Genomic DNA, 27907 nt, shown 5'->3' with positions numbered 1-27907 from the left:
AAAACATTTTATTAAGGTCCTTAGAGTACTCAACCAATTTTTTTTTTATAGCTAAAGCGCATTAATTTGTAAATATTGACAACTAATTCCTTAATATGTCTTATAACAACGTCATTACTGTTGGTTTATTGCATGATTAGGTAAAAATCTGTGTTTATTTGGATCTGTCAGGTTGGTATCCTCGATGAAAGTGCTTTCAAACGCAGATTTAATGGCGCTCCAGAATTTTTGCTTGAAGTCTTGCCCAATGAAGACATAAAGAAGAGGGTTAATACAGCTGTTTGAAAACGCCAACAAAGATGACATACGTACGCCTTTAAGAATCACAAGCAAGAAATTATGATGCCATCTGTTTCTTCCGTATGAATACATGATGGAAAATACATGGTAAGGAAACCAACAAATAAAGAAGGAAATGATGACAGCAGCAATAACTTTGAAAGGTTTGGTGGATGTTGGTCTGTGGTTTCTTCGAATACGCAAAAAGATCACAATGTAACAGAAGATAATGATAGTAAAAGGTATAAGAAATAGAACAATAAATCTTGTTATGACTTGTGCGTCGTACATTGACCAATCTTCCAAACAAGATACAAATGTATCATCTATATCATATGTGTGTGTATTTATGAGATAGGATACATTGAGTAGAAGAGATACAATCCAAATAACAACAACGACTTTCACAGCCAGTCTCACGGTGCGATGGTTCCGACACCAAACCGGGAGGACTACGGAGATGCAGCGATCAATGCTGATGATGGTGAGTTGTAGAATACTGGCAGCCATATTTAGATATAGTGCAAGAGTGCTTAGCTTGCACATGAAGGCTCCAAATGGCCAGTGATCGTCAAGAGCCATGGAAGTGACAGCTAAGGGTTGGAGAAGGCTAAAGATAAAATCGGCAAAAGCTAAACTTAAGAACCAAACAGAATTGACCGTCTTCTTTATCCTGAAGGCAACAAACCAGATGACCAGACCATTTCCAGTTATTCCCAGGAAACATATTCCAGATAAAATCACCATGTGTGAAACCTTAAGTTTTGTAAGCGTAGTGTTATAGTGGTTTTCATTTGTATATGTTTCCTCAGTGGTGTCGATCTCCATACTTCCAGACATGTCAAGGGACAGATATGAAGTTTTGATGCTCTGAAAAAAAAACAGGTAAATGTAATTTACATAGTTACATAGTTAATCTGGTTGAAAAAAGTCCATCAAGTTCAACCAACACAAAAAGCAATATGTAACAAAGGTACCCTGTGACATCTAAAGTAACACCCTGATCAAGCAGACTGGGGGGCAAATTTATATTTATAATTTTATGAATAATTTTCTTTGTTTCACTACAGCAGTAAAAATATTTTGTCAAATGAAATGAAATATATGTCAAATGAAAAAGAAAGCACAGCACAAAATCAACAAAATAATAAAGGCACAATATACATCTTCATTGATTTATTATCAAATAAGATTTTGAAGCTGAATACTCTCACCATAACTCTTAGATACACTCTAAAATTCCCAATACAAGAGTGCCAAAAATCAATGGGTTGATTTACTAAAATTGGAGAGTGCAAAATATGTTGCAGTTCTGCATAAAAATCGCACCTTAGTATATCCAAAATATTCTTGATCTTTTTTTTACTAGAGTAAACGGTGAAATAATAATTATAAACACGGAATTACATATATGAATCACTTACAAAATTGTAATTTTTTAATACAAGTTAGTGAGAGTGGGAAAATAATAGTTATAGTAGAGAATTATATATTTGAAACAAATGTAAAATTGCACCTTTAATAATTCAAGATATCTATGACTTTTCTTTTTGTTGTTGTGTATGTTTACATGTCGTGTAAAATGAAAAAAAAAAATCTAAAATAAAGATTAGATTAAAAAAAAAAAAAACAATAAGCTTCCAGTTTTTTTTTTTTTAATCAAAGCTTAATTAAACAAGCTGATTAGCTACCATGCACAGCTACATCAGATTTTGCACTCTCCAGTTTTTGACAATCAACCTCTATTTGTAGAAAATACTGTATACCCAACATAATGTATCCATTGTGTAATGTCAAATCAGATAAAAACACATAATGTTAAACAGGGGGGTGTAATTACACCCAGAACCAAAAATGTTCTTACAAACTATCAGCATGATCATTGAGGAGGAAGAGGATAATTACTCAGCATAACAGGATAGTCACTCAGCATCAGCATAGGCAGTCTTTGAAGGGATCTGACATTTCAAAAAAATTTATTCGGTTACATCAGCATTAGGTGCTTGGTAGCTGGTGGTGATCCAAGACTCATTCATTTTTATGAAGGTCAGTCGATCGACCGAGTCGGTGGACAAACGCACCCTGTGATCGGTTACAAAGCCTCCAGCAGCACTGAATGTGCCTTCCGAAAGAACGCTGGATGCAGGACAGGCCAGTAGCTCAATTGCATACTGTGCAAGCTCTGGCCAGTCATCCATCCTCACGACCCAGTAACCCAGAGGATTTTCGGTGGGAAAGGTGTCCAAGTCAGATCTTACCCCTAGGTATTCCTGCACCATGTAAAACAGACGCTGGCGATGGTTGCTGGAACCGATCATACCACCGTGGGACTGCGGACTAAAAAATTGTCTGAACGCATCGGTCAGACGGCCACCTTCTCCACCGCTCCTTCTTTGACTGACCGAAGCCTCAGCAACCTCCCAGTCTCTGGGAACGCGTTGCACAGACCTTTCTGCAAGGCCTCCCGAAGATGTTTCATCCTCTGCTCCCTCTGCGATGGCAAGATAAGGTCCGCAACCTTACCCTTGTAACATGGATCAAGGAGGGTTGCCAGCCAGTATTGTTCCTTCTCCTTGATACCACGAATATGAGGATCCTTCCGCAGGCTTTGCAGGATCATGGAAGCCATGTGTCAGACTTCCACGTACCTGACCGATGAGCCCGATGTAGCAGGGGAAGGCCTCCCTTACGTATCTGGTTCCTGGCCCCTGGTAGTATGGACAGGAGGCACGGGAGCACAGAATGGTATGAGGGCCTGGCGGGTCAGCAGCAGGAGGATCCCGGCGAAGGTGGTTTTGGAGATCACCAGACAACTGAAGCACAGGCAGCAGGTGCAGAGCAGGAGTGGAGCAGGCAGGGTTGGCAACGGGCGGGCAGCGTGGTACAGAGGAGCAGGCAGATTCGTAGTCAGGACAGTCCGGGGTGAGTTGTAGGCAGAAGACAAGGATAATCAAAAGGGCAAGCCGGGTAGTCAGGAGATCAGACGTTCAAACAGGTAGCAGGTGCAAGGATACAGGGAGCTGCAGATCGGACAGCACCGAGCCAAATGTACTGACAGCCTAAATAGGCAGATTGGCAACGAATGCCATGCACGCGTGCACGGCGCGCGCGCCTGCGCGTGCCCATGCACACACGCACGCGCCCGCACACCGGCACCCGAAGCGGCGCGCACTGGCACGCGTGCGCGCCCCAACGTGCCCCAACGCACGCCGACGCACACCAGCACCGCATCTGCTCTGGGGGATTCTCTGACAGTGCCCCCCCTCAAGGGCAGCCTCCAGATGTCCAACTGAGCCAATCTGATGGCGTGGGTACTCCTGAAGGCCCTCAGAAGCTCTTCGGCATGTAGATTGCTTTCTGGCTCCCAGGAATTATCTTCCGGTCCATACCCCCTCCTCTTGATTAGGTATTGCATCTGATTGTGCCTTTTCCTGCAGTCCAGAATAGCCTCTACTTCAAACTCTTCCTCGTTATTAATAATTATGGGCTCCGGTGGATCAGTATTTCGGCCAGTAAAGGTGTTAGGTATAACAGGCTTCAACAGCGATATATGAAAGACCGGATGGATCTTCAGGGTACCAGGTAAGTTGAGTTCGTAGGTTACGTTGTTAATTTTCTTTTTAACTGAGAACTGACCCATAAATTTAGGGCCCAGCTTCCTTGAAGGGCAAGCCATTCTTAGATTGGTTGTGGACAACCAAACCTGGTTCCCGGGTTCCAGGATAAGCTCTCCCCGCTTCTTCTTGTCAAACATCTTCTTATTATGCTTTTGGGTCTTAGCCATGGTTTTCTGCAAGAGTTTGTTGTTGGTAAAGAAGAAGTCCATGGTTTCAGAGACCACAGGGATAGCACACTCGGGTAAAGACCTGGGCAGGAAGGACGGATGGAAGCCGTAATTGGCAAAGAATGGCGTTTGCTTAATGGCAGAATGTAAAGAGTTATTGTAAGAAAACTCAGCAATAGGCAGAAGAGAGACCCAGTCGTCCTGTGAGAATGTAGAAAAACAGCGGATAACTGCTCCAAAGTCTGATTCGTTCTCTCCATCTGCCCATTAGTCTGGGGATGGTAAGCAGAAGAGAGTGCCAACTCAATTTCCAGAGAACCACAGAGAGCCTTCCAAAACCTGGAGGTGAACTGAACACCACGGTCAGATATGATATTTGATGGGACTCCGTGTAGTCTAACAATTTCCTTGATGAAGACCCTTGCTGTCTCCATAGCCGAGGGTGTGCCTTTCATAGGCAGAAAATGAGCCATTTTGGATAGCCTGTCTATGACGACGAAGATGGTGGAAAAGCCTTCTGCCTGTGGAAGCTCCACGATGAAATCCATCAAAATCATTTTCCAAGGTCTTTCTGGGACGGGTAATGGTCTTAGCAATCCCCAGGCTCTTGTCCGGCTATTCTTGCTCCATGCACAGGTAGTACAGGATTCTACATAGCTTTTACAGTCATTTGCCAACTGAGGCCACCAGATTGTGCGCTGTATCAACTCTGCCGTTTTTAGCACACCGAAATGTACGGCCATCTTATGATCATGGCAGAGCTCTAACACTGCCACCCTCAGATCCTCAGGGACCAATTTTGCCCTTGTGCCAGAATAAGCCATCTTGGGCCGTCACCAATGAATGGTAAAGCAGGATCCGGGTGTTTCAATATAGAAGCAGAGGTGAATAGCTCTTTGAATTTTTCGAAGGCGGATTGTACCTTAGGAGAAAAATGGAAACAGTTCCCTTGCTTAGTTAATTCGGTGATGGGGCAATTATTGCAGAGAAGCCCCTAATGAACTTTCTATAAAAGTTGGAGAAGCCAATGAACCTTTGAACTCCTTTCTTATCGGAGGGAGCGGGCCACTCCAGAATGGCAGATACCTTTTGGGGGTCCATTTTAATACCTTCGACAGAGATGATTAAGCCTAGATGATGGGAAAGAGAGGAGAAGAGATGGCATCCAAACGCAGGAGTTCTTGGTGGTTGGAGCCCATGGTGGCCAGTAAAGGGATGGTCTCCTGCGTGACAGGACCAGAACGAAGGGAGGAGCCATCAGCGAGATGTACAGCGAGTCCCCTATTTTTAGACTGAAGAGGAATGTGATGGTTGGCAGCGAAGGTCAGGTCAATAAAACAGCTGCAAGCTCCAGAGTCAATTATGACCGTGACAGGAATATTCCTTCCTGGAAGCTGTAAGATGATGGAGAGAGCAAGGTGAGTAGCAGGATTAGGCAAGGCAGATGCACATATTGAAGAAATTGGAAGAGACTTACGTGTCTTGTTAGGGCAAGACCTCACGTAGTGTCCGGACTCCCCGCAATACATGCAGATATTGTTGACTCTTCGGCGCTGGCGTTCTTCTGGGTTGAGAGAAGGACGGAGCAGACCAAGCTGCATTGGTTCGGAGGTATCAAGAACTGGGGTGGTTGGTGCAGGAAAAGACTGTCCGAGAGAGCTGGGAGAACTCGGAACCTTGGGGAGCATCCAGGTAGGGTGAAATTGATTGGTGGCTCTCTCTGAGTGACGCTCCCTGAGACGTCGATCGATCTGGACAGACAGATTGATGAGCTCATCCAAGGTTTGGGGTATTCCGACCCGTGCCAGCTCATCCTTCAATGGATCAGACAACCCCATGCGGAATTGGTAACGCTAGGCCGTGTCATTCCAACCTGTGTCGGAGCTCCACCGCCTAAATTCCACCACCTAGTCCTCTGCGGCTCTACGCCCCTGTTGAAGAGCGTGCAAAGTGGCTTCGGTAGTCGCTGTAACTTGGGGGTCCAAATACAACTGGGACATAGTGACAAAAAAGGCATCGAGGTTATCCAGGACTCCAGACTTTTGCACCAGGAGGCGGTGAGCCCAGGTCTGTGGTTCACCAGATAAGAGGGAAATTACGAAGCCCACCTTGGTTGCCTCCAAAGAAAAGGTGCGTGGCTGCAGGGCGAAGTATAGTTCGCAGGCATTGCGAAAAGCCCGGTATTTACTGCGGTCCCCAGAAAATCTTTCGGGTATAGGTACCCTTGGAGGTAGCATTACTACTGAGGGTGCAGATGACACTCCGGCAGACAAAGCAACTTGAGGGTTGGTAGAAGCAGACAGGACTTGCACTCATTCTTCCAACCTTGTATAGCCTTCCTGAAGGCTCTTCACGGCTTGTGTGAGACCCGCCAGGTGTCTACACAGTTCCTCCATGGGGGAGGTTCCCTGCTCGGGCTTGGACATGGCTGTCCGATACTGTCAGACTTCCACGTACTTGACCGATGAGCCCGATGTAGCAGGGGAAGGCCTCCCTTATGTATCTGGTTCCTGGCCCCTGGTAGTATGGACAGGAGGCACGGGAGCACAGAATGGTATGAGGGCCAGGCGAGTCAGCAGCAGGAGGATCCCGGTGAAGGTGGTTTTGGAGATCACCAGACAACTGAAGCACAGGCAGCAGGTGCAGAGCAGGAGTGGAGCAGGCAGGTCGGGTCACAGGCAGGGTTGGCAACGGGCGGGCAGCGTGGTACAGAGGAGCAGGTAGATTCGTAGTCAGGACAGTCCGGGGTCAGTTGTAGGCAGAAGACAAGGATAATCAAAAGGGCAAGCCGGGTAGTCAGGAGATCAGACGTTCAAACAGGTAGCAGGTGCAAGGATGCAGGGAGCTGCAGATCGGACAGCACCTAGCCAAATGTGCTGACAGCCTAAATAGGCAGATTGGTGCCAAACGCCGTGCGCGCGTGCACGCCGATGCGCGGCGGCACGCGCCCACGCACATATGCACGTGCCCACACGCTGGCACCCGCAGCGGCGCGCACGGGCACGCGTGCACGCCCCAACGCATGCCGACGCACACCAGCACCGCGTCTGCTCTGGGGGATTCTCTGACAGTGCCCCCCCCTCAAGGACAGTGTTTAACTGAACACTGTGAGGAGGACGCACTACACTAACTTGTAGCATTAGTGAAACACTGTGAGGAGGACGCACTACACTAACTTGTAGCTTTAGCTGAACACTGTGCCGAGGTCGCACTACACTAACTTGTAGCTTTAGCTGAACACTGTGCAGAGGTCGCACTACACTAACTTGTAGTTTTAGCTGAACACTGTGAGGAGGACGCACTACACTAACTTGTAGCTTTAGCTGAACACTGTGAGGAGGACGCACTACACTAACTTGTAGCTTTAGCTGAACACTGTGCACTACACTAACTTGTTGCTTTAGCTGAACACTGTTCAGAGGATGCACTACACTAACTTGTAGCTTTAGCTAAACACTGTGCAGAGGTCACACTAAACTAACTTGTAGCTTTAGCTGAACACTGTGAGGAGGACACAGTACACTAACTTGTAGCTTTAGCTGAACACTGTGCAGAGGTCACACTAAACTAACTTGTAGCTTTAGCTGAACACTGTGAGGAGGATGCACTACACTAACTTGTAGCTTTAGCTGAACACTGTGCACTACACTAACTTGTAGCTTTAGCTGAACACTGTTAAGAGGATGCACTACACTAACTTGTAGCTTTAGCTGAACACTGTGCAGAGGTCACACTAAACTAACTTGTAGCTTTAGCTGAACACTGTGAGGAGGACACACTACACTAACTTGTAGCTTTAGCTGAACACTGTGCAGAGGTCACACTAAACTAACTTGTAGCTTTAGCTGAACACTGTGAGGAGGACGCACTACACTAACTGTAAATAGTCTAGCTGCCTGACTGTGGTACAAATAGGATCAAAAGAACACCAGCAATTTTCTTCAGGTAGCTGTAAATACTGTAACAAGACAAGCCTGCCTGTCAGTAGGAAGATAACAGGAACGGATCTAGCTAAACTGAATACAATGTATATATATATATTTATATATATATATATATATATATATAACCTGGGATGCATATATACACAATACACTGTAAGTGCAGCTAACTGACTGACTGTCCTGCCTAATCTATCTAATTTAAATCAAATGACACTGTCTCTCTCTCTGTCTATCTCTCTCTCAAGCCTGAACACACTACATAGGGCCGCCGTGCAGGCGGCCTTATATAGTGTGGGGCGTGTTCTAAACCCCCTGAGCCATAATTGGCCAAAGCCACCCTGGCATTGGCCAATTACAGCTCTCTATATAGACGGCGCTGTGATTGGCCAAGCATGCGGTTCATAGTGCATGCTTGGCCAATCATCAGCCAGCAATGCACTGCGATGCCGCAGTGAGTTATGGGCCATGACGCGCCACACGAATTTGGCACAAACGGCCCATATCGATCGCAATTTGGTGAACGATCGAACAGCTGATGTTCGAGTCGAACATGTGTTTGACTCGAACACGAAGCTCATCCCTACTCAGGAGGCAGCTATCTCTTTAAAAACTTTTTTTCAGCATTGTTTCCATGTGTTGCTTGCAGACTTGATCCCTTTGCATTATAATCCACTGATGATGTATAAATATAATTGTCTTGCTCCACTCCTTCATCGCTATGATTAATCTCAGATGGACGTGGTGAAATGCATTAGGAGCGGGACAAAATGCATCAGTGACAGAGCTCTGGAAGAGCTTGAGGCTGAGGACATCCACATTTCTTTTCACTTGTTGAGCTAGTGGTGTGCTTCTCTCATCCCATCATAACTTTCCTACAGACTAAATACTGTATTTATTGGCGTATAACATGCACTTTTTCACCCTGAAAATCGGGTGCAAATAGCGTGTGCGTGTTATATGCCAATACTTCAGTTTTTGCTGCCTTGGAGGAGACAGGGAGGGGGGCGGGACGAGCGCCGTCAGATTATATACAGAATCTCTTGTTTATTTGGCGGCCTCTGTAATAGTAAGTTCCGTCTGCAGGGCCGCCATTGGACCACTGTTCTGTCTATCATAGGAGATTCTCACTGTATGTAATCTGTCGGTGCTTGTCCCGCCCCCCTCCCTGTCCCCTCTAGGCTGCAGATGGGCATCGATCAGACTGCACTGATGGCAGTGGTGAGGCTCCTGTATTGATGGCAATGGTGAGGCTGCTGCATTCATGGCAATGGTGAGGCTGCATTGATGTGGACTGATGAGGCTTCATTGATGGCACCTGTGAGGCTGGAGATGGGCATTGATCAGGCTGCATTGATGGCAATGGTGAGGCTGCAGATGGGCACTGACCCTTATATTGCTTCAAAGTTCCTTATTTAAAATTTATTTTTTTCACTGAAACTTCCCTCTTAAAATTAATGTGCGTGTTATACACCTGTGCGTGTTATACGCCGATAAATACGGTAATATACACTTATGGGAATTTTTTACCAAAGACATATAGCAAACACAGTGCCTTGAAACAGTATTCTTACTCCTTGAAATTTTCAACATTTTGTCAAGTCACAGCCAAAAATGTAAATGTATTTTTTTGGGATTTTGTGTGATAGACTAACACAAAGTGGCACATAATTGTGAAGTAAAAGGAAAATGGTAAAAGGTTTTCAATGTTTTACAAATAAATATGTGAAAAGTGTGGCGTGCATTTGTATTCAGCCCCCCCCTGAGTCAATACTATGTAGAACCCCCTTTCACTGCAATTACAGCTGCAAGCCTTTTTGGGGATGTCTCTACCAGGTTTGCACATCTAGAGAGTGACATTTTTGCTCAATCTTCTTTGAAAAATAGCTCAAGCTCTGTCAGATTGGATGAAGAGCATCTGTGAGCTGCAATTTTCAAGTCTTGCTACAGATTCTCTATTGGATTTAGGTCTGGACTTTGACTGGGCCATTCTAACACATGAATATGCTTTGAGCTAAATCATTCCATTGTAGCTCTGGCTGTATGTTTAGGGTCGTTGTCTTGCTGAAAGCTGAAACTCCGCCCAATCTCAAGTCTTTTGCAGACTCTAATGCCGCGTACACACGGTCGGACTTTTCGATCGCACTGGTCCGACGGACGCCGACGGACCAAATCCGGCGGACAATCCGATCGTGTGTGGGCTCCACCGGACCTTTAGCGGACTTTTCCAGTCGCAAATCTGACTGACTTTAGATTTGGAACTTAAAAGAGGTGCAGCGCTAAATCAATAAATGACCATAGAGAGAAATATATTAACACAGGGAGCAAAAAGAAATGTCCGATAATAAATGTCCAAATAAGCTGACATAAATCCACCAGGAATGTGATGATAACAGCAAACAATTGTGACTGATACTGGAACCCTTCACCATGAATCGAGTGGCCTCTCACCTGGTCCCAAAGGTAATCAGGCAATCATAAAAGGTCAGCAGGTAGCAGGAGATCTTTATAACAAGGGACTCCTCCGGGTGATCAGGTGGCAGGTGGGTATCATTAGCATGAAATCACAAAAGGGACAGACATAGTGCTCTCCGTATGCAAAAATTTATTGTAAAACGAATAAAATCAGACTTACATAGCAAGCACTTCTCAAGTGCCAGGGAACGAACATGGACACACAGTGCAGTGTGTGAGCGGTGGAGCATGCGCAGTAGCCGCGGATGACGTCACGACGTCACGTTCTAGACGCGTTGCGTCCCAGTGGGCGGGGACTTCCTCAGCAGATGTCGTGACTACGTGGGCACCCGCGCTATAAAGAGGTGAGTTGTTATGGCAACACCAGAAACAACTACAAATGACGTATATCGGAAATGGGCGGGCTCCGGAAGTGTCTCCACACACATCATTCCGAGCCAGTGCAGCCCAATTTAGTATTGAAAAAGCTCAAAAATACATATGAGATAAAATTTTAAATAGGACTATATAAAACAAGTACAATCTGGTGTCAGCACAAGACACATACAAAGTGTAGTCTTAAAAGAACAGTGACAGAACACCATAATACCTAAAATAAATAAATGACTAAAACGATGCACAAAAATGCATGATAACTGTCATCCGCGACCACCGACTGCTCACCAACATGATATAGTAAAATGAGAACATTATTACCATCATAGTACATCTCGTTACATGATATAGTAAAATGAGAACATTATTACCGTCACAATACTTATCGTTACACAGATAATCAAAAAAAAGAAAACTTTATCGATCAGATATAAAGCAATTGGTATCGAATTCTACATTTAACCCATCGGGGTACATGACCCCTGTCTCATAAATCCAGTGGGATTCTCTTTTACTAAGCTGCCGGATAAAGTTACCCCCTCTCCAGTGCTTAGTAACCCTTTCAATGCCCCAGAATTTTAAACACTTAGGGTTTTGCTGGTGGAAGATCTTGAAATGTCTGGACACGTTATGGGTCTTGAGACCTTTCTTAATATTATTAACGTGTTCAGCCAATCTAACATGTAAGGGTCTTGACGTTCTTCCAACATACTGTAGACCACAGCTGCACTCCAGCATGTAGACCACCCCAATAGTGTCACATGTGATGAGCTGTTTAATCTCATACTCCCTGTTAGTAACCGAAGCCAAGAATTTTTTTCTCTTTTTGATATTTCCCTTGGCATGCTTACAGGGGACACATCTACCACAGGCATAAAAACCTCCCAAAAAGGAAAAAAGCTTATCTGAAGTAGGTACTGGGGGGTTAAGAACACTGGGTGCCAAACGATCCCTGAGCGTAGGGGCTTTTTTGTATATAAACTGAGGTTTATCAGGTAGTATAGGGCCTAAGACTCTGTCTTGTTTCAAAATAGCCCAATTTTTTTGAATAATTTTCTCAAATTTCCGGTATTGAATATTGTAATCCAATACCATTTTAAAATTGTGGCTATCACCAGCAGGGGGCTTAAAGGTGTTGGCAATGAGTTCATTCCTCTCTAATAACATGATTTTAGATACCTCTTCATCTAATGAAGCCCTATTGTACCCCTTCTGTTCGAATCTCGAAGTGAGGACCTCAGACTGACTAACGAAATCATCCACAGTGGTGCAATTCCGACGCAGTCTAATATATTGCCCCCTGGGAATGTTGCACAACCAGGAGCTGTGATGGCAGCTCCCCAGGGGAATATAAGAATTGCGGTCGGTGGGCTTAAAATAGTTGGTAAGAGAGAACCTGTCATGCAAGATACTAATAGATAAATCCAAAAACACTACCTTTTCAGAGCTGATGGTCCATGTGAGAGATATATTTCTGGAATTGTTATTTAGTGATTGAATGAAATCATCCAACCTGGATCTCTCACCATTCCAGATTAAGATGAGATCATCAATGAATCTCCTGTAGCACAACAGCTCGGGGGGGCGATGGAGAATATAAAAATATTGGCCACACTGGGAGCAAAGCGGGCCCCCATGGCAACACCCCTGGTCTGCAGATAATATTCTCTGTTATACCAGAAATAGTTCCTCTTGAGGCAGAAGTCCAAGCAACTCAAGAGGAACTCCTGGTGACCACCAGATAGGGAAGACGAAGCTAATGCCCATTCAACTGAGGTCATTGCATCCTCATGGCCAATAATGGTATACAGTGAACCTACGTCCGCTGTTACCAAAAACGTGGAAGGCGAGCATTTCAAAGTTTCAAGAATCTGAATGATATGTTTTGTGTCCTTCAGAAATGCTGGAGTTTGCATAACTAAGGGCTGCAAAAAAAAGTCGATATATTGTCCCAATCTGGCGGATACAGAATCGATCCCATTAACAATGGGTCGTCCAGGGGGGTTGGCCGTGTCCTTATGAATTTTTGGTAAGAAATATATGACGGGTGTTCGACAAAATAAAGGATCTAAGTATAAGGCCTCTTTTTTATTCAGGATCTTACGGTCTTTACCGTCCTCAACAATGCTATGTAGCTCGTCCTTAAAAGATAGCATGGGGTCTTTATTCAGGATATGATAAGTGTCACGGTCAGATAAAAGGCGGGACATTTCATTTTGGTAATATTCTTTACTTAGAATAACCAGCCCCCCTCCTTTATCCGCCGGACGGATCACAATGTCCTTTCGTTCAGTTAAAGATTTTATTCCCCGTTTAATAAACAATGGATCAGAAACTTTATTAATATGTAACTTCTCCAGATCTTTGGAGACCATATTTTTAAAAACATCTAAATGTTTATTATCTGAAATCTGGGGGTTAAATGTAGATCTGTTACGCAGAGTGGAGTAATTCTGTCCAGAGGGCCTGAGCCCTTGAGAAGGATGAGATAGAAAATATTTTTTCATATTCAATGTTCTAATGTATTTTTGAATACTGACATAAACACTGAATTTGTTAAGATTTTTTATGGGTGCGAATTTTAGACCACGATCAAGGACCTTAACTTCATCGTCACTAAGAACAGCATGACTGAGATTATAAATCCCTAAACCTGATGTGGCTTGGATTTTTTGTATTCACTTCCCTCCTCTGCTTCCTCTCTTTGTTTTCGCTTTAGGGGGGGGTTTGGGTTTGATGGTGTGTGTGGTACCCGGTGTCGCCAGGGTTGAGTGTATGGCCTGGAGCTTCCTCCTCTCCTTCTTCCCTTTGTGTTTTTCCCTCTTTTGTTATTGACTTTCCTAAAACCATTGTAATTATGGTAAGGTTGGGGTTCAGTGGGGTAGGGGAGGTCATATTCATAAACAGGATTCACTCTAGGAGTATTGAAAGGAGCAATTTCAGTACTCATTTGAGTGATTTGAGAATTAGGGGCAGTGTCCTCTACTGTGGGAGTATTTTGCCATTTAAAAATCACCCCTCCATTAAAATCATCAAAGTCCCTGATGAATTTTTTCTTTTTCTTATTCTGCGTCTCTAGATCCCATTTTGCAAGTTTATTTTTGAGTTCACCTGATAGTCTCAAAAATTCTTCACTATCCTTTGATGCTTCAATAGTTTGGGTAATCTCCCCAATTTGAGAGTCAAGAGCCGACATTCTTTTCCTTTTACGTATTAGGAGAAATTCCAATAATTCAAAGCCTCTCTTGATAAAAAAATCGCTCCATTCTGACATGGACTGAACGTCCGTGAGTCCATCGTTAGGGGGTAAATCCCACCTTAACCGTCTCGGAATCAGTTTGGCAGCCAAATATTGCTCAAAAGAGGTGATGTCCCACCATGTTTTAATTTTTTTCTCATAAATATAACCTAATTTCCTAAACATTTGGGGGAGATCATTGCAGGACTCAAATGTGGGATTCCTAGAGAATACTTCATTAATCTTAATATCTCTTTGGTCAAAGTACCTAAACACATCCATACTGCAGCTAGATATGTGAACGTTGTGTGAACGTTGTGAATAAGCAAAATATAAAAAAATTTCCATTTCCGATATACGTCATTTGTAGTTGTTTCTGGTGTTGCCATAACAACTCACCTCTTTATAGCGCGGGTGCCCACGTAGTCACGACATCTGCTGAGGAAGTCCCCGCCCACTGGGACGCAACGCGTCTAGAACGTGACGTCGTGACGTCATCCGCGGCTACTGCGCATGCTCCACCGCTCACACACTGCACTGTGTGTCCATGTTCGTTCCCTGGCACTTGAGAAGTGCTTGCTATGTAAGTCTGATTTTATTCGTTTTACAATAAATTTTTGCATACGGAGAGCACTATGTCTGTCCCTTTTGTGATTTCATGCTAATGATACCCACCTGCCACCTGATCACCCGGAGGAGTCCCTTGTTATAAAGATCTCCTGCTACCTGCTGACCTTTTATGATTGCCTGATTACCTTTGGGACCAGGTGAGAGGCCACTCGATTCATGGTGAAGGGTTCCAGTATCAGTCACAATTGTTTGCTGTTATCATCACATTCCTGGTGGATTTATGTCAGCTTATTTGGACATTTATTATCGGACATTTCTTTTTGCTCCCTGTGTTAATATATTTCTCTCTATGGTCATTTATTGATTTAGCGCTGCACCTCTTTTATTTATTTTTCTGGAGGGATTTGATCGTTTACCCTGGTGTTCAGCTGCTTCAGTTATTTTCATTTTTGTGTCATATGTGCGCTGATATATTTTTTTATATTTTTGCTTATTCACAACGTTCACATATCTAGCTGCAGTATGGATGTGTTTAGGTACTTTGACCAAAGAGATATTAAGATTAATGAAGTATTCTCTAGGAATCCCACATTTGAGTCCCGCAATGATCTCCCCCAAACGTTTAGGAAATTAGGTTATATTTATGAGAAAAAAATTAAAACATGGTGGGACATCACCTCTTTTGAGCAATATTTGACTGCCAAACTGATTCCGAGACGGTTAAGGTGGGATTTACCCCCTAACGATGGACTCACGGACGTTCAGTCCATGTCAGAATGGAGCGATTTTTTTATCAAGAGAGGCTTTGAATTATTGGAATTTCTCCTAATACGTAAAAGGAAAAGAATGTCGGCTCTTGACTCTCAAATTGGGGAGATTACCCAAACTATTGAAGCATCAAAGGATAGTGAAGAATTTTTGAGACTATCAGGTGAACTCAAAAATAAACTTGCAAAATGGGATCTAGAGACGCAGAATAAGAAAAAATTCATCAGGGACTTTGATGATTTTAATGGAGGGGTGATTTTTAAATGGCAAAATACTCCCACAGTAGAGGACACTGCCCCTAATTCTCAAATCACTCAAATGAGTACTGAAATTGCTCCTTTCAATACTCCTAGAGTGAATCCTGTTTATGAATATGACCTCCCCTACCCCACTGAACCCCAACCTTACCATAATTACAATGGTTTTAGGAAAGTCAATAACAAAAGAGGGAAAAACACAAAGGGAAGAAGGAGAGGAGGAAGCTCCAGGCCATACACTCAACAACCACAGAATCCGAGGGGTCCACCCCTCCCTGACCCCCCTCCTTACAGGAACAGTTATCCAAATGATAGAAGAGAGGGTCAGTCTAGAAATAGTCCTCATCCTGTGTACGAAAGGCCTATCACCACACAGAATAGGTATGCACCGCTCACAGAATATAATTACCATTACAACGATGATGATTTTTTAGGACAACGGGGGGCACCGAGATACCCCCCATCGCAGTATCCGGCTGCCCAAGGGGAACCCTGGCGACACCGGGTACCACACACACCATCAAACCCAAACCCCCCCCTAAAGCGAAAACAAAGAGAGGAAGCAGAGGAGGGAAGCGAATACAAAAAATCCAAGCCACATCAGGTTTAGGGATTTATAATCTCAGTCATGCTGTTCTTAGTGACGATGAAGTTAAGGTCCTTGATCGTGGTCTAAAATTCGCACCCATAAAAAATCTTAACAAATTCAGTGTTTATGTCAGTATTCAAAAATACATTAGAACATTGAATATGAAAAAATATTTTCTATCTCATCCTTCTCAAGGGCTCAGGCCCTCTGGACAGAATTACTCCACTCTGCGTAACAGATCTACATTTAACCCCCAGATTTCAGATAATAAACATTTAGATGTTTTTAAAAATATGGTCTCCAAAGATCTGGAGAAGTTACATATTAATAAAGTTTCTGATCCATTGTTTATTAAACGGGGAATAAAATCTTTAACTGAACGAAAGGACATTGTGATCCGTCCGGCGGATAAAGGAGGGGGGCTGGTTATTCTAAGTAAAGAATATTACCAAAATGAAATGTCCCGCCTTTTATCTGACCGTGACACTTATCATATCCTGAATAAAGACCCCATGCTATCTTTTAAGGACGAGCTACATAGCATTGTTGAGGACGGTAAAGACCGTAAGATCCTGAATAAAAAAGAGGCCTTATACTTAGATCCTTTATTTTGTCGAACACCCGTCATATATTTCTTACCAAAAATTCATAAGGACACGGCCAACCCCCCTGGACGACCCATTGTTAATGGGATCGATTCTGTATCCGCCAGATTGGGACAATATATCGATTTTTTTTGCAGCCCTTAGTTATGCAAACTCCAGCATTTCTGAAGGACACAAAACATATCATTCAGATTCTTGAAACTTTGAAATGCTCGCCTTCCACGTTTTTGGTAACAGCGGACGTAGGTTCACTGTATACCATTATTGGCCATGAGGATGCAATGACCTCAGTTGAATGGGCATTAGCTTCGTCTTCCCTATCTGGTGGTCACCAGGAGTTCCTCTTGAGTTGCTTGGACTTCTGCCTCAAGAGGAACTATTTCTGGTATAACAGAGAATATTATCTGCAGACCAGGGGTGTTGCCATGGGGGCCCGCTTTGCTCCCAGTGTGGCCAATATTTTTATGGCCCACTGGGAGGATGAAGCGGTCTTTCTCCATCGCCCCCCCGAGCTGTTGTGCTACAGGAGATTCATTGATGATCTCATCTTAATCTGGAATGGTGAGAGATCCAGGTTGGATGATTTCATTCAATCACTAAATAACAATTCCAGAAATATATCTCTCACATGGACCATCAGCTCTGAAAAGGTAGTGTTTTTGGATTTATCTATTAGTATCTTGCATGACAGGTTCTCTCTTACCAACTATTTTAAGCCCACCGACCGCAATTCTTATATTCCCCTGGGGAGCTGCCATCACAGCTCCTGGTTGTGCAACATTCCCAGGGGGCAATATATTAGACTGCGTCGGAATTGCACCACTGTGGATGATTTCGTTAGTCAGTCTGAGGTCCTCACTTCGAGATTCGAACAGAAGGGGTACAATAGGGCTTCATTAGATGAAGAGGTATCTAAAATCATGTTATTAGAGAGGAATGAACTCATTGCCAACACCTTTAAGCCCCCTGCTGGTGATAGCCACAATTTTAAAATGGTATTGGATTACAATATTCAATACCGGAAATTTGAGAAAATTATTCAAAAAAATTGGGCTATTTTGAAACAAGACAGAGTCTTAGGCCCTATACTACCTGATAAACCTCAGTTTATATACAAAAAAGCCCCTACGCTCAGGGATCGTTTGGCACCCAGTGTTCTTAACCCCCCAGTACCTACTTCAGATAAGCTTTTTTCCTTTTTGGGAGGTTTTTATGCCTGTGGTAGATGTGTCCCCTGTAAGCATGCCAAGGGAAATATCAAAAAGAGAAAAAAATTCTTGGCTTCGGTTACTAACAGGGAGTATGTGATTAAACAGCTCATCACATGTGACACTATTGGGGTGGTCTACATGCTGGAGTGCAGCTGTGGTCTACAGTATGTTGGAAGAACGTCAAGACCCTTACATGTTAGATTGGCTGAACACGTTAATAATATTAAGAAAGGTCTCAAGACCCATAACGTGTCCAGACATTTCAAGATCTTCCACCAGCAAAACCCTAAGTGTTTAAAATTCTGGGGCATTGAAAGGGTTACTAAGCACTGGAGAGGGGGTAACTTTATCCGGCAGCTTAGTAAAAGAGAATCCCACTGGATTTATGAGACAGGGGTCATGTACCCCGATGGGTTAAATGTAGAATTCGATACCAATTGCTTTATATCTGATCGATAAAGTTTTCTTTTTTTTGATTATCTGTGTAACGATAAGTATTGTGACGGTAATAATGTTCTCATTTTACTATATCATGTAACGAGATGTACTATGATGGTAATAATGTTCTCATTTTACTATATCATGTTGGTGAGCAGTCGGTGGTCGCGGATGACAGTTATCATGCATTTTTGTGCATCGTTTTAGTCATTTATTTATTTTAGGTATTATGGTGTTCTGTCACTGTTCTTTTAAGACTACACTTTGTATGTGTCTTGTGCTGACACCAGATTGTACTTGTTTTATATAGTCCTATTTAAAATTTTATCTCATATGTATTTTTGAGCTTTTTCAATACTAAATTGGGCTGCACTGGCTCGGAATGATGTGTGTGGAGACACTTCCGGAGCCCGCCCATTTCCGATATACGTCATTTGTAGTTGTTTCTGGTGTTGCCATAACAACTCACCTCTTTATAGCGCGGGTGCCCACGTAGTCACGACATCTGCTGAGGAAGTCCCCGCCCACTGGGACGCAACGCGTCTAGAACGTGACGTCGTGACGTCATCCGCGGCTACTGCGCATGCTCCACCGCTCACACACTCCACTGTGTGTCCATGTTCGTTCCCTGGCACTTGAGAAGTGCTTGCTATGTAAGTCTGATTTTATTCGTTTTACAATAAATTTTTGCATACGGAGAGCACTATGTCTGTCCCTTTTGTGATTTCATGCTAATGATACCCACCTGCCACCTGATCACCCGGAGGAGTCCCTTGTTATAAAGATCTCCTGCTACCTGCTGACCTTTTATGATTGCCCGATTACCTTTGGGACCAGGTGAGAGGCCACTCGATTCATGGTGAAGGGTTCCAGTATCAGTCACAATTGTTTGCTGTTATCATCACATTCCTGGTGGATTTATGTCAGCTTATTTGGACATTTATTATCGGACATTTCTTTTTGCTCCCTGTGTTAATATATCTCTCTCTATGGTCATTTATTGATTTAGCGCTGCACCTCTTTTATTTATTTTTCTGGAGGGATTTGATTGTTTACCCTGGTGTTCAGCTGCTTCAGTTATTTTCATTTTTGTGTCATATGTGCGCTGATATATTTTTTTATATTTTAGATTTGGAACTTGCTTCAAATCTTTACATCATAACTCCGCCGGACCCAGAAATCCACTCGTCTGTATGCTAGTCCGACGGACAAAAACCGATGCTAGGGCAGCTATTGGCTACTGGCTATCAACTTCCTTATTTTAGTCCGGTGTACGTCATCACGTACGAATCCGTTGGACTTTTGTGTGATCGTATGTAGTTAAGTCCGTTCGTTAGAAAGTCCGCCGCAAGTCCACCAAAAGTCAGTCGAAAGTCTGTCGAAAGTCTGTCGGACAGGCTGTCGGACTTTTTTAGCCGAAAAGTCCGACCGTGTGTACGCGGCATAACAAGTTTTCTTCTATGATTTTCCTGTATTTGGCTCCATCCATCTTCCCATCAACTCTGACCGGTTTCCATCCCTGCTGAAGAAAAGCATCCCCGCAACATGATGCTGCCACCACCATGTTTCACGGTGGGGATGGTGTGTTCAGGGTGATGTGCAGTGTTAGTTTTCCGCCACACATAACGTTTTGCTTTTAGGCGAAAAAGTTAAATTTTGGTCTCATCTGACCAGAGCACCTTCTTCCACATGTTTGCTGGATCCCCCACATGGCTTCTCGCAAACTGCAAACGGGACTTCTTATGGCTTTTTTTCAACAATGGCTTTCTTCTTGCCACTCTTCCATAAAGTCCAGATTTGTGGAGTGCACGACTAATAGTTGTCCTGTGGACAGATTCCCCCACCTGAGCTGTGGATCTCTACAGCTCCTCCAGAGTTACCATGGGCCTCTTGGCTGCTTCTGTGATTAATGCTCTCCTTGTCCGGCCTGTCAGTTTAGGTGGACGGCCATGTCTTGGTAGGTTTGAAGTTGTGCCATACTCTTTCCATTTTCGGATGATGGATTGAACAGTGCTCCATCAGATGTTCAAAGCTTGGGATATTTTTTATAACCTAACCCAGCTTTAAACTTCTCCACAACTTTATCCCTGACCTGTCTGGTGTGTTCCTTGGCCATCATGATGCTGTTTGTTCACTAAGGTTCTCTAACAAACTTCTGAGGGCTTCATAGAACAGCTGTATTTATAGGGAGATTAAATTACATACAGGTGGACTCAATTTACTAATCAGGTGACTTCTGAAGGCAATTGGTTCCACTAGATTTTAGTTAGGGGTATCAGAGTAAACTGGGCTGAATTAAAATGCACGGCACGTTTTTCACATATCTATTTGTAAAAATATCTGAAAACCATTTATCATTTTCCTTCCACTTTACAAATACGTGCCACTTTGTGTTGGTTTATCACATAAAATCCCGAAAAAATAAATTTATGTTTTTGGTTGTAACATGACAAAATGTGGAAAATTTCAAGGGGTATGAATACTTTTTCAAGGCACTGTACATTTTGGGCCAAATGTATGACACAAATTGATTTTATTAGATATGTTTGATCATTATGACAGGAAGTAGAAAACATTGGGTTTTTTCTTTTTGTTTTCTTTTAAATATTTAGTCTTTTTTCATTTATATTGCAAACAATAGAAAAATCAGTGGTGACTAAATACTCCCAGAAGAATTCTCTGTGCAAAAAAAATGATAAAAATTTCATATGGGTACAGTATTGTATGACCACGCAATTGCCAATTTAAGTAGCTGAATTTAAAAAACATGTCCTGGTTATAAAGGGGCTAAAACCTTTTATAGCTTAAGTGGATTTACAGTATTGTAAAAAAGTGTTTGCCCGCTTCCTGATTTTTTTTGATTTTTTGATTTTTTTTGCATATTTGTCACACTTAAAGTGTATGTAAACCCAGCTTTTAATATTCCTGATATGTGCCTGCTGTACATGGTACTTGTATGAGAAAGTACCCTGTTCTTTTTGTATTGCTTACTTTGTGTGAAATCTCTGGTGATCTTGCCAGTCCCTCTGCTTTATTATTAATAACTAACCAAACTAAGCAGGAGAGCACAGCGTAGTCAGTACTCTAGCTCTGCTGGAAACTCAGTGTATTCTCCTCCAATGATCAGACTTGTCCTGACACGCCCCCCTGCAAGCCTTTCACTGGGAAGATTAGTTTGCTGCTGCTTCTCCTCCCCCAGCTCTTATGCAGCTGAGCACAGAGGGAATGTGATCACTTATAAAAAAGGAGGAAAAAAGGTATTTATAATGTTTTTTTTTTATTTCTAAGCACAGATGTTGTGCCTTTCATTTATAATTTAAACTGAATACATTGCTTTACAAAGTGATCATTTACAATCACTTTAAAAGACTCAGATCATCAAACAAATGTTAATATTACACTTTACACATTACTATACATTATTCATGCCCCTAGAGTTCTTAACCACTTTTATTTTTATAGATAAAGCACATTAATGTGCATTTGTTGGCAAATCATCCTGTAATAAGTCTCGAAACAGTTCTATCAAATACCTTTTCACAGTACTGTATTTTCTCTCACTTCCTGTTAATGAAATTATATTTTCCAAAGTGGCATATAGAAAATGAAAAAAATTAAATTAAGGGGATTTTAACTATTCCCCACTCTAGTCAAAACAACTAAAAATAAATAAATAATAATAAAAAAACAAAAAAGTTTTTGCTATCCATACACTTTATTCATGTCCTTAGAGTACTCAACCACATTTATTTTTGTAGCTAAAGCACATTAATGTATACATGTTGGCAAATCATCCCATAATAAGTCTCAAAACAGTTCTATCACATTTGGCTTACGGCATGATCAGGTAAAACTCTATGTCTATTTGGATCTGTCAGGTTGGCGTCCTCGGTGAAAGTTCTTTCAAACGCAGATTTAACGGAGCTCCAGAATTTTTCCTTGAAGTTTTGGCCAATGAAGACATAGAGAAGAGGGTTAACACAGCTGTTTGAAAATGCCAACAAAGAACAAAGATGATATGTCTTTGCCTATAAGTAACTTCACAAGCGTTGGATTAATATACACGGTGTCGCTTCTATATGAGAACATGATGGAAAATACATGGTATGGAAACCAGCAAATAAAGAAGGAAATGATGACAGCAGCAATCACTTTGAAAGGTTTAGTAGATGTTACTCTGTGGTTTCTTCGAATGCGCAAAAAGATAACAGCGTAACAGAAGAAAATGATGGTAAAAGGTATTACAAACAGAACAATAAATCTTATTATGACTTGTACATGTTGCATTGACCAACCTACAGAACACTGATTCAGTGTGTGTGAATGCGCTACCCCTATAGTAACCACCACTTGTTCTCTTCCTACTAATCCGAAAGAATCACTTACATAAAATAGAATACAAAATCATATGCATAATCTTATAACAAACAAAAAAATAACCATATATTGTCCAGTACATAAAAAATCCTTCAAGCGTGCTGCCAAAAAAAGTCCTTTAGTAATTAATTGTGACTGGCGTGCTCCTATGTTCCTTCAGTGATCATATGTGACTGAGTGAAAAACCTCCACCATTCAGATTGGCCACTCACCAGATGTTTAATAAAGATGAGCCTTTGGTTCATTCAAGGGATAACCACTCCACCTATGTAACTCTCCTCACCGGCTAAACTCGGACTCCAATGTTCCTCATTGGAGAGCATAAGGGATAAAAAACGATCATAGCGCAATATGCTTGAACTATTTATTTAAAATTACAGGAAAAGTATCAACTCACATTTAAAAGTGCCCTCGAGCTGGCACAAAGCTTATCCAGCAGTTATGGACGGGTACTGGGCTGTTTGCATGGTCCGCCTGGTGTTGTATTGCGGCCTCCACGCTCGGCTTGCGCTCCAAGCCTCGTTCCCGTTCACGTCCGGTCACCTGATGTGAAAAAACTCCCAGCAGCCTCTACGCGTTTCGCATCATAGAATGCGTCATCAGGAAGGATGCGAAATGCGTAGGTGACCGGACGTGAACGGGAACGAGGCTTGGAGCGCAAGCCGAGCGTGGAGGCCGCAATACAACACCAGGCGGACCATGCAAACAGCCCAGTACCCGTCCATAACTGCTGGATAAGCTTTGTGCCAGCTCGAGGGCACTTTTAAATGTGAGTTGATACTTTTCCTGTAATTTTAAATAAATAGTTCAAGCATATTGCGCTATGATCGTTTTTTATCCCTTATGCTCTCCAATGAGGAACATTGGAGTCCGAGTTTAGCCGGTGAGGAGAGTTACATAGGTGGAGTGGTTATCCCTTGAATGAACCAAAGGCTCATCTTTATTAAACATCTGGTGAGTGGCCAATCTGAATGGTGGAGGTTTTTCACTCAGTCACATATGATCACTGAAGGAACATAGGAGCACGCCAGTCACAATTAATTACTAAAGGACTTTTTTTGGCAGCACGCTTGAAGGATTTTTTATGTACTGGACAATATATGGTTATTTTTTTGTTTGTTATAAGATTATGCATATGATTTTGTATTCTATTTTATGTAAGTGATTCTTTCGGATTAGTAGGAAGAGAACAAGTGGTGGTTACTATAGGGGTAGCGCATTCACACACACTGAATCAGTATTTTTAGCCCATCTTAATGAAAGGTTTTTTTTGAAAGCAGCAACCCTTACACATATGGTTAATATAGAAGTGGTTTTTGCGCCGGTGACACACATACACTAAACCTACAGAACAAGCCACTTTGTTATCATCTACATCATCAATGTGTGTATTTGTAAAGTAATGTACATTGAGTAGAAGAGATACAATCCAAAGTGCAAGAATGACTTTCACAGCCAGTCTTACTGTTCGATGGTTCTGACACCAAACAGGGAAGACTATGGAGATGAAGCGATCAGTGCTGATGACGGTGAGTTGTAGGACACTGGCAGACTGATTGAGATATAATACAAAAATGTTAAGCTTGCACATGAAGGTTCCAAATGTCCAGGTATAGTTAAGGGCGATAGAAATGACAGTTAAGGGTAGGAAAAAGCTAAATGTTAAATCAGAAAAAGCTAAACTTGAGAACCAGAGTTGACCGTCTTCTTCATCCTGAAGGCAACAAACCAGATGACCAGACCATTTCCAGTGATTCCCAGCAAATATATCCCAGATAAAACCACCATGTATGAAACACTGAGCATATTATACATAGTGGTATAGTCTCCATTTATGTAAGTTTCCTCAGTGGTGTTGGTCTCCATATTTCCAGACATGTCAGGGGTCAGATAAAATTTTGATACTCTGCAAAATCAAAACGAAAACATAACAAAAGTACACTATGACCACTGAAGAAACACTCTGACTAAGCAAACGGGGATAAGCTATTCTGAATAAGTTTTATTGTTAGGTTTATATCAGATGAAAAAAAAAAGCACAGCACTAAATCAATAAAATAATAAAGCATACATGCATCTTTATTGATTTATTATCAAGGGGGATTTTAAGGAGAAATAATTGTATTGTAACTCCTCCTAAATGCATTCTAAAATCCCCAAAACAAGAATGCCAGCAGGAAATGCAGCATACCCAACATAAAAACTGTATCAATGGTGCAATAGTAAGTACTGTAATATGGGGGATGTCTAGTTCAGTGGTAGATGCATTTTTCAGTGAGTTTACAGCAAACGGGAACTTTAGGTTTTAGGGCGTGGTAGCCCACATTTATTAAAAGTAATAAAATGAAAGTTCATACATGCATGGGTTGCCCACACAGGGGTTCTTCTCCAGAAAAAATACAACAAATGAAAACAAATGAAAATGCCAAGCCACCTGGCTCTCAAGGCTCATTTAGCCTTGGTCACAGAACCATGCTGTGCAGGCCCACTCCTGACCTCTAGGGAGGGGCTCTCCTGACACTCCAGGCTCTCACACTCATCCGAGACTCACGGTACCCTCTGGTCCCCAGGACTCTCTCTTCCAGTTGTCTCAGCTATGGTCCCCCAGACTCTCTCAGCTGGCCCAACTCTCAGTCCACTGACCTGGAACCTCTCCAACATGAAGTGCCATCTCAAGGATATTTCCTGGGTTCCTAAACAGGAACACACCTCCCTCATGGCTGCAGCAACTGCTCCAACACCAACCCCTACTCGACCTATCTGAGCTATGCTCAGATCTGCCTTATAATGAATGTGTGCACCTGGACACACACACAGCCTGCAGAATTTCTGGAAAACCTAGACACAAGACTGAAGACTTCATACAACCCAATGCTTTTTGGAGTCTTCAAGTCTCCAGCCCCGATCCAGACTTACCAAATCCAGAGAAATTGTAAAACATAATTTTCTCTGCTCACAAAGCTTCTGCTGGAGCTTCTCAAACTGACTCTTTGAGAGTCCTGTGTCCATCTTAAACTCATTTTCCCTGAGACAGGGGCTCTCAGTCTCACAGTATGTTTGTAAAAAATACAGATGTAAAGAGCAAATAAGAGGCAATGGTAATGAGTTGTGGTAAGTGATTGCATAGCTGATCATGTAACAGCTCCCCGTATACTCTTAAATAATTGGATGCATACTGCATCTGATATTAATAAAGCATATCCCATTATTGTAAATTGCACTGTTCAAATTATGAACCTAGAAAAAAAGGGGGGGGGGGGGAGGGGAATAGTGGGACTTTATATGAAGCACAACACCAAAACCAAATGAATCAATGGTAGATACTATTTAATATTTAATGGTGCACATGGATGCATGTGGGATTGTAAATAACAAGTAGCAAATAACATAATATAGTAATATAATAAATACATAGAAATGTACACACACACATATAAGTGTTGGAAATGCATACATATACATAAATATTCCTACATAGTAAATATTTTTAAATGTATTAAATGTAGCCCAAACTTGCATATAAACATGATTAATTACACACATGATAATATAAAATTTTATATAATTAATTATCATGTGTGCAATTAATCATGTTTACATGCACGTTTGGGCTACATTTAATGCATTTAAAAATATTTACTATTTACTATGTAGGAATATTAATGTTTATGTATACATTTCCAACACTTATATGTGTGTGTGTACATTTCTATGTATTTATTATATTACTATATTATGTTATTTGCTACATGTTATTTACGGGCCCACATGCATCCATGTGCACCATTAAATATTAAATAGTATCTACCATTGATTCATTTGGTTTTGGCATTGTGCTTCATATAAAGTCTCACCATTCCCCTTCCCCCTTTTTCCCCCCTTTTTTCTAGGATTCAGGGATGGAGACATACAAACTCTGTAGCAGTCGTTGTCTCATACAAAGTCCCAACAATTTTATTTATTAATGAACAAATTATGAACCTGTGGAAGTGCAGAAATTAGATTTGCGCTAACGTTGTAAAGCACTTCGCAAACTGTTGGCACTATATAAATCCTCTATAATTATAATAATAATTCATAATAATTGTTAACAAAGATGCATAATATAAGATTTCAAACATGTAGAAATCAATATCATAAACACATTATTCTAATCCAGTTAATGTGCTACAATGTAAAGAATGTGCTAGGTGTTTGTCTCTATATAAATCTTTCTACAGTTACAGACTTATATTAACCTACCGCTTCATAAAAATATTAGTATAGATGGCACACTCTGTTTACAGATTCTCATAGGAACAAGGAACTTAAAAACATTTTTTCCTAATAGATGTCCTAAAAAGTCGGAAATTGCTGCCCCATTTTGCAATATTAATTTTAGTGCAGAAGGCACTTCATCTTCACCATGCTTCACTGTTCACTACTTACTGGTATCAGTTACCCATCTATTGGAATGATATAAAAAACATTCCTTTGCCCAACAGATTTTGTAAAAACATTTTTTTTTAATTGATTACCTTTTGTAATCTTCTTATGAAATTTTTGTCCTTACTTGAAGTGTTTCTGGTAGACGTTTTCTTTTTCGTGTGTTTAGCTCCAGCACTGCTCAGTACTGTGTATGCACTCCGTATATTGTGACTCTTTTTTTGGGTCTAAGACTTGGCTTTGACTTCATCTGACAATAAAAAATTGATCAAGTGGAAGATCTAAGTTTTCTGTCTGAAAGAAAACGGAACTTCTGTATAAGATAAGATTTAGATACGGATTCTGTCGAATAAAGAATATTTTCAGTTACTCATGTGACTTTATTCTTAATGTTAACCACTTGCTTACTGGGCACTTATACCCCCTTCCTGCCCAGGCCAATTTTCAGCTTTCAGCGCTGTCACTCTTTGAATGACAATTGCGTGGTCATGCTACAGTGTATCCAAATGAAATTTTTATCATTTTTTTCACACAGATAGAGCTTTCTTTTGGTGGTTTTTAATTACTGATGGGTT

At 41.9% G+C, this 27907-nt stretch overlaps 1 protein-coding gene across 1 annotated transcript; it reads right to left on the bottom strand.

Annotated features, from left to right (window-relative positions):
* Nucleotides 1–27806, bottom strand: LOC141110517 (chemerin-like receptor 1). Its single transcript, XM_073601899.1, has 2 exons — nt 27425–27806; nt 1–1149 (listed from the first exon to the last, which is right to left on the bottom strand). The coding sequence occupies exon 2, from the start codon at nt 1117–1119 to the stop codon at nt 115–117; it is 1005 nt and encodes a 334-aa protein (XP_073458000.1). The 5' UTR covers nt 1120–1149; nt 27425–27806; the 3' UTR covers nt 1–114.
* Nucleotides 27807–27907: the final 101 nt, after the last annotated feature.

The sequence above is a fragment of the Aquarana catesbeiana genome, linkage group LG10 (assembly GCF_042186555.1).
Source record: "Aquarana catesbeiana isolate 2022-GZ linkage group LG10, ASM4218655v1, whole genome shotgun sequence".
NCBI lineage: Eukaryota > Metazoa > Chordata > Amphibia > Anura > Ranidae > Aquarana > Aquarana catesbeiana.
This window is presented reverse-complemented; position numbering and strand designations above follow the sequence as displayed.

Excerpts from the sequence above, each read along its gene's own strand:
- LOC141110517 (XM_073601899.1), bottom strand. The coding sequence starts at position 1,119 with ATGTCTGGAAGTATGGAGATCGACACCACTGAGGAAACATATACAAAT.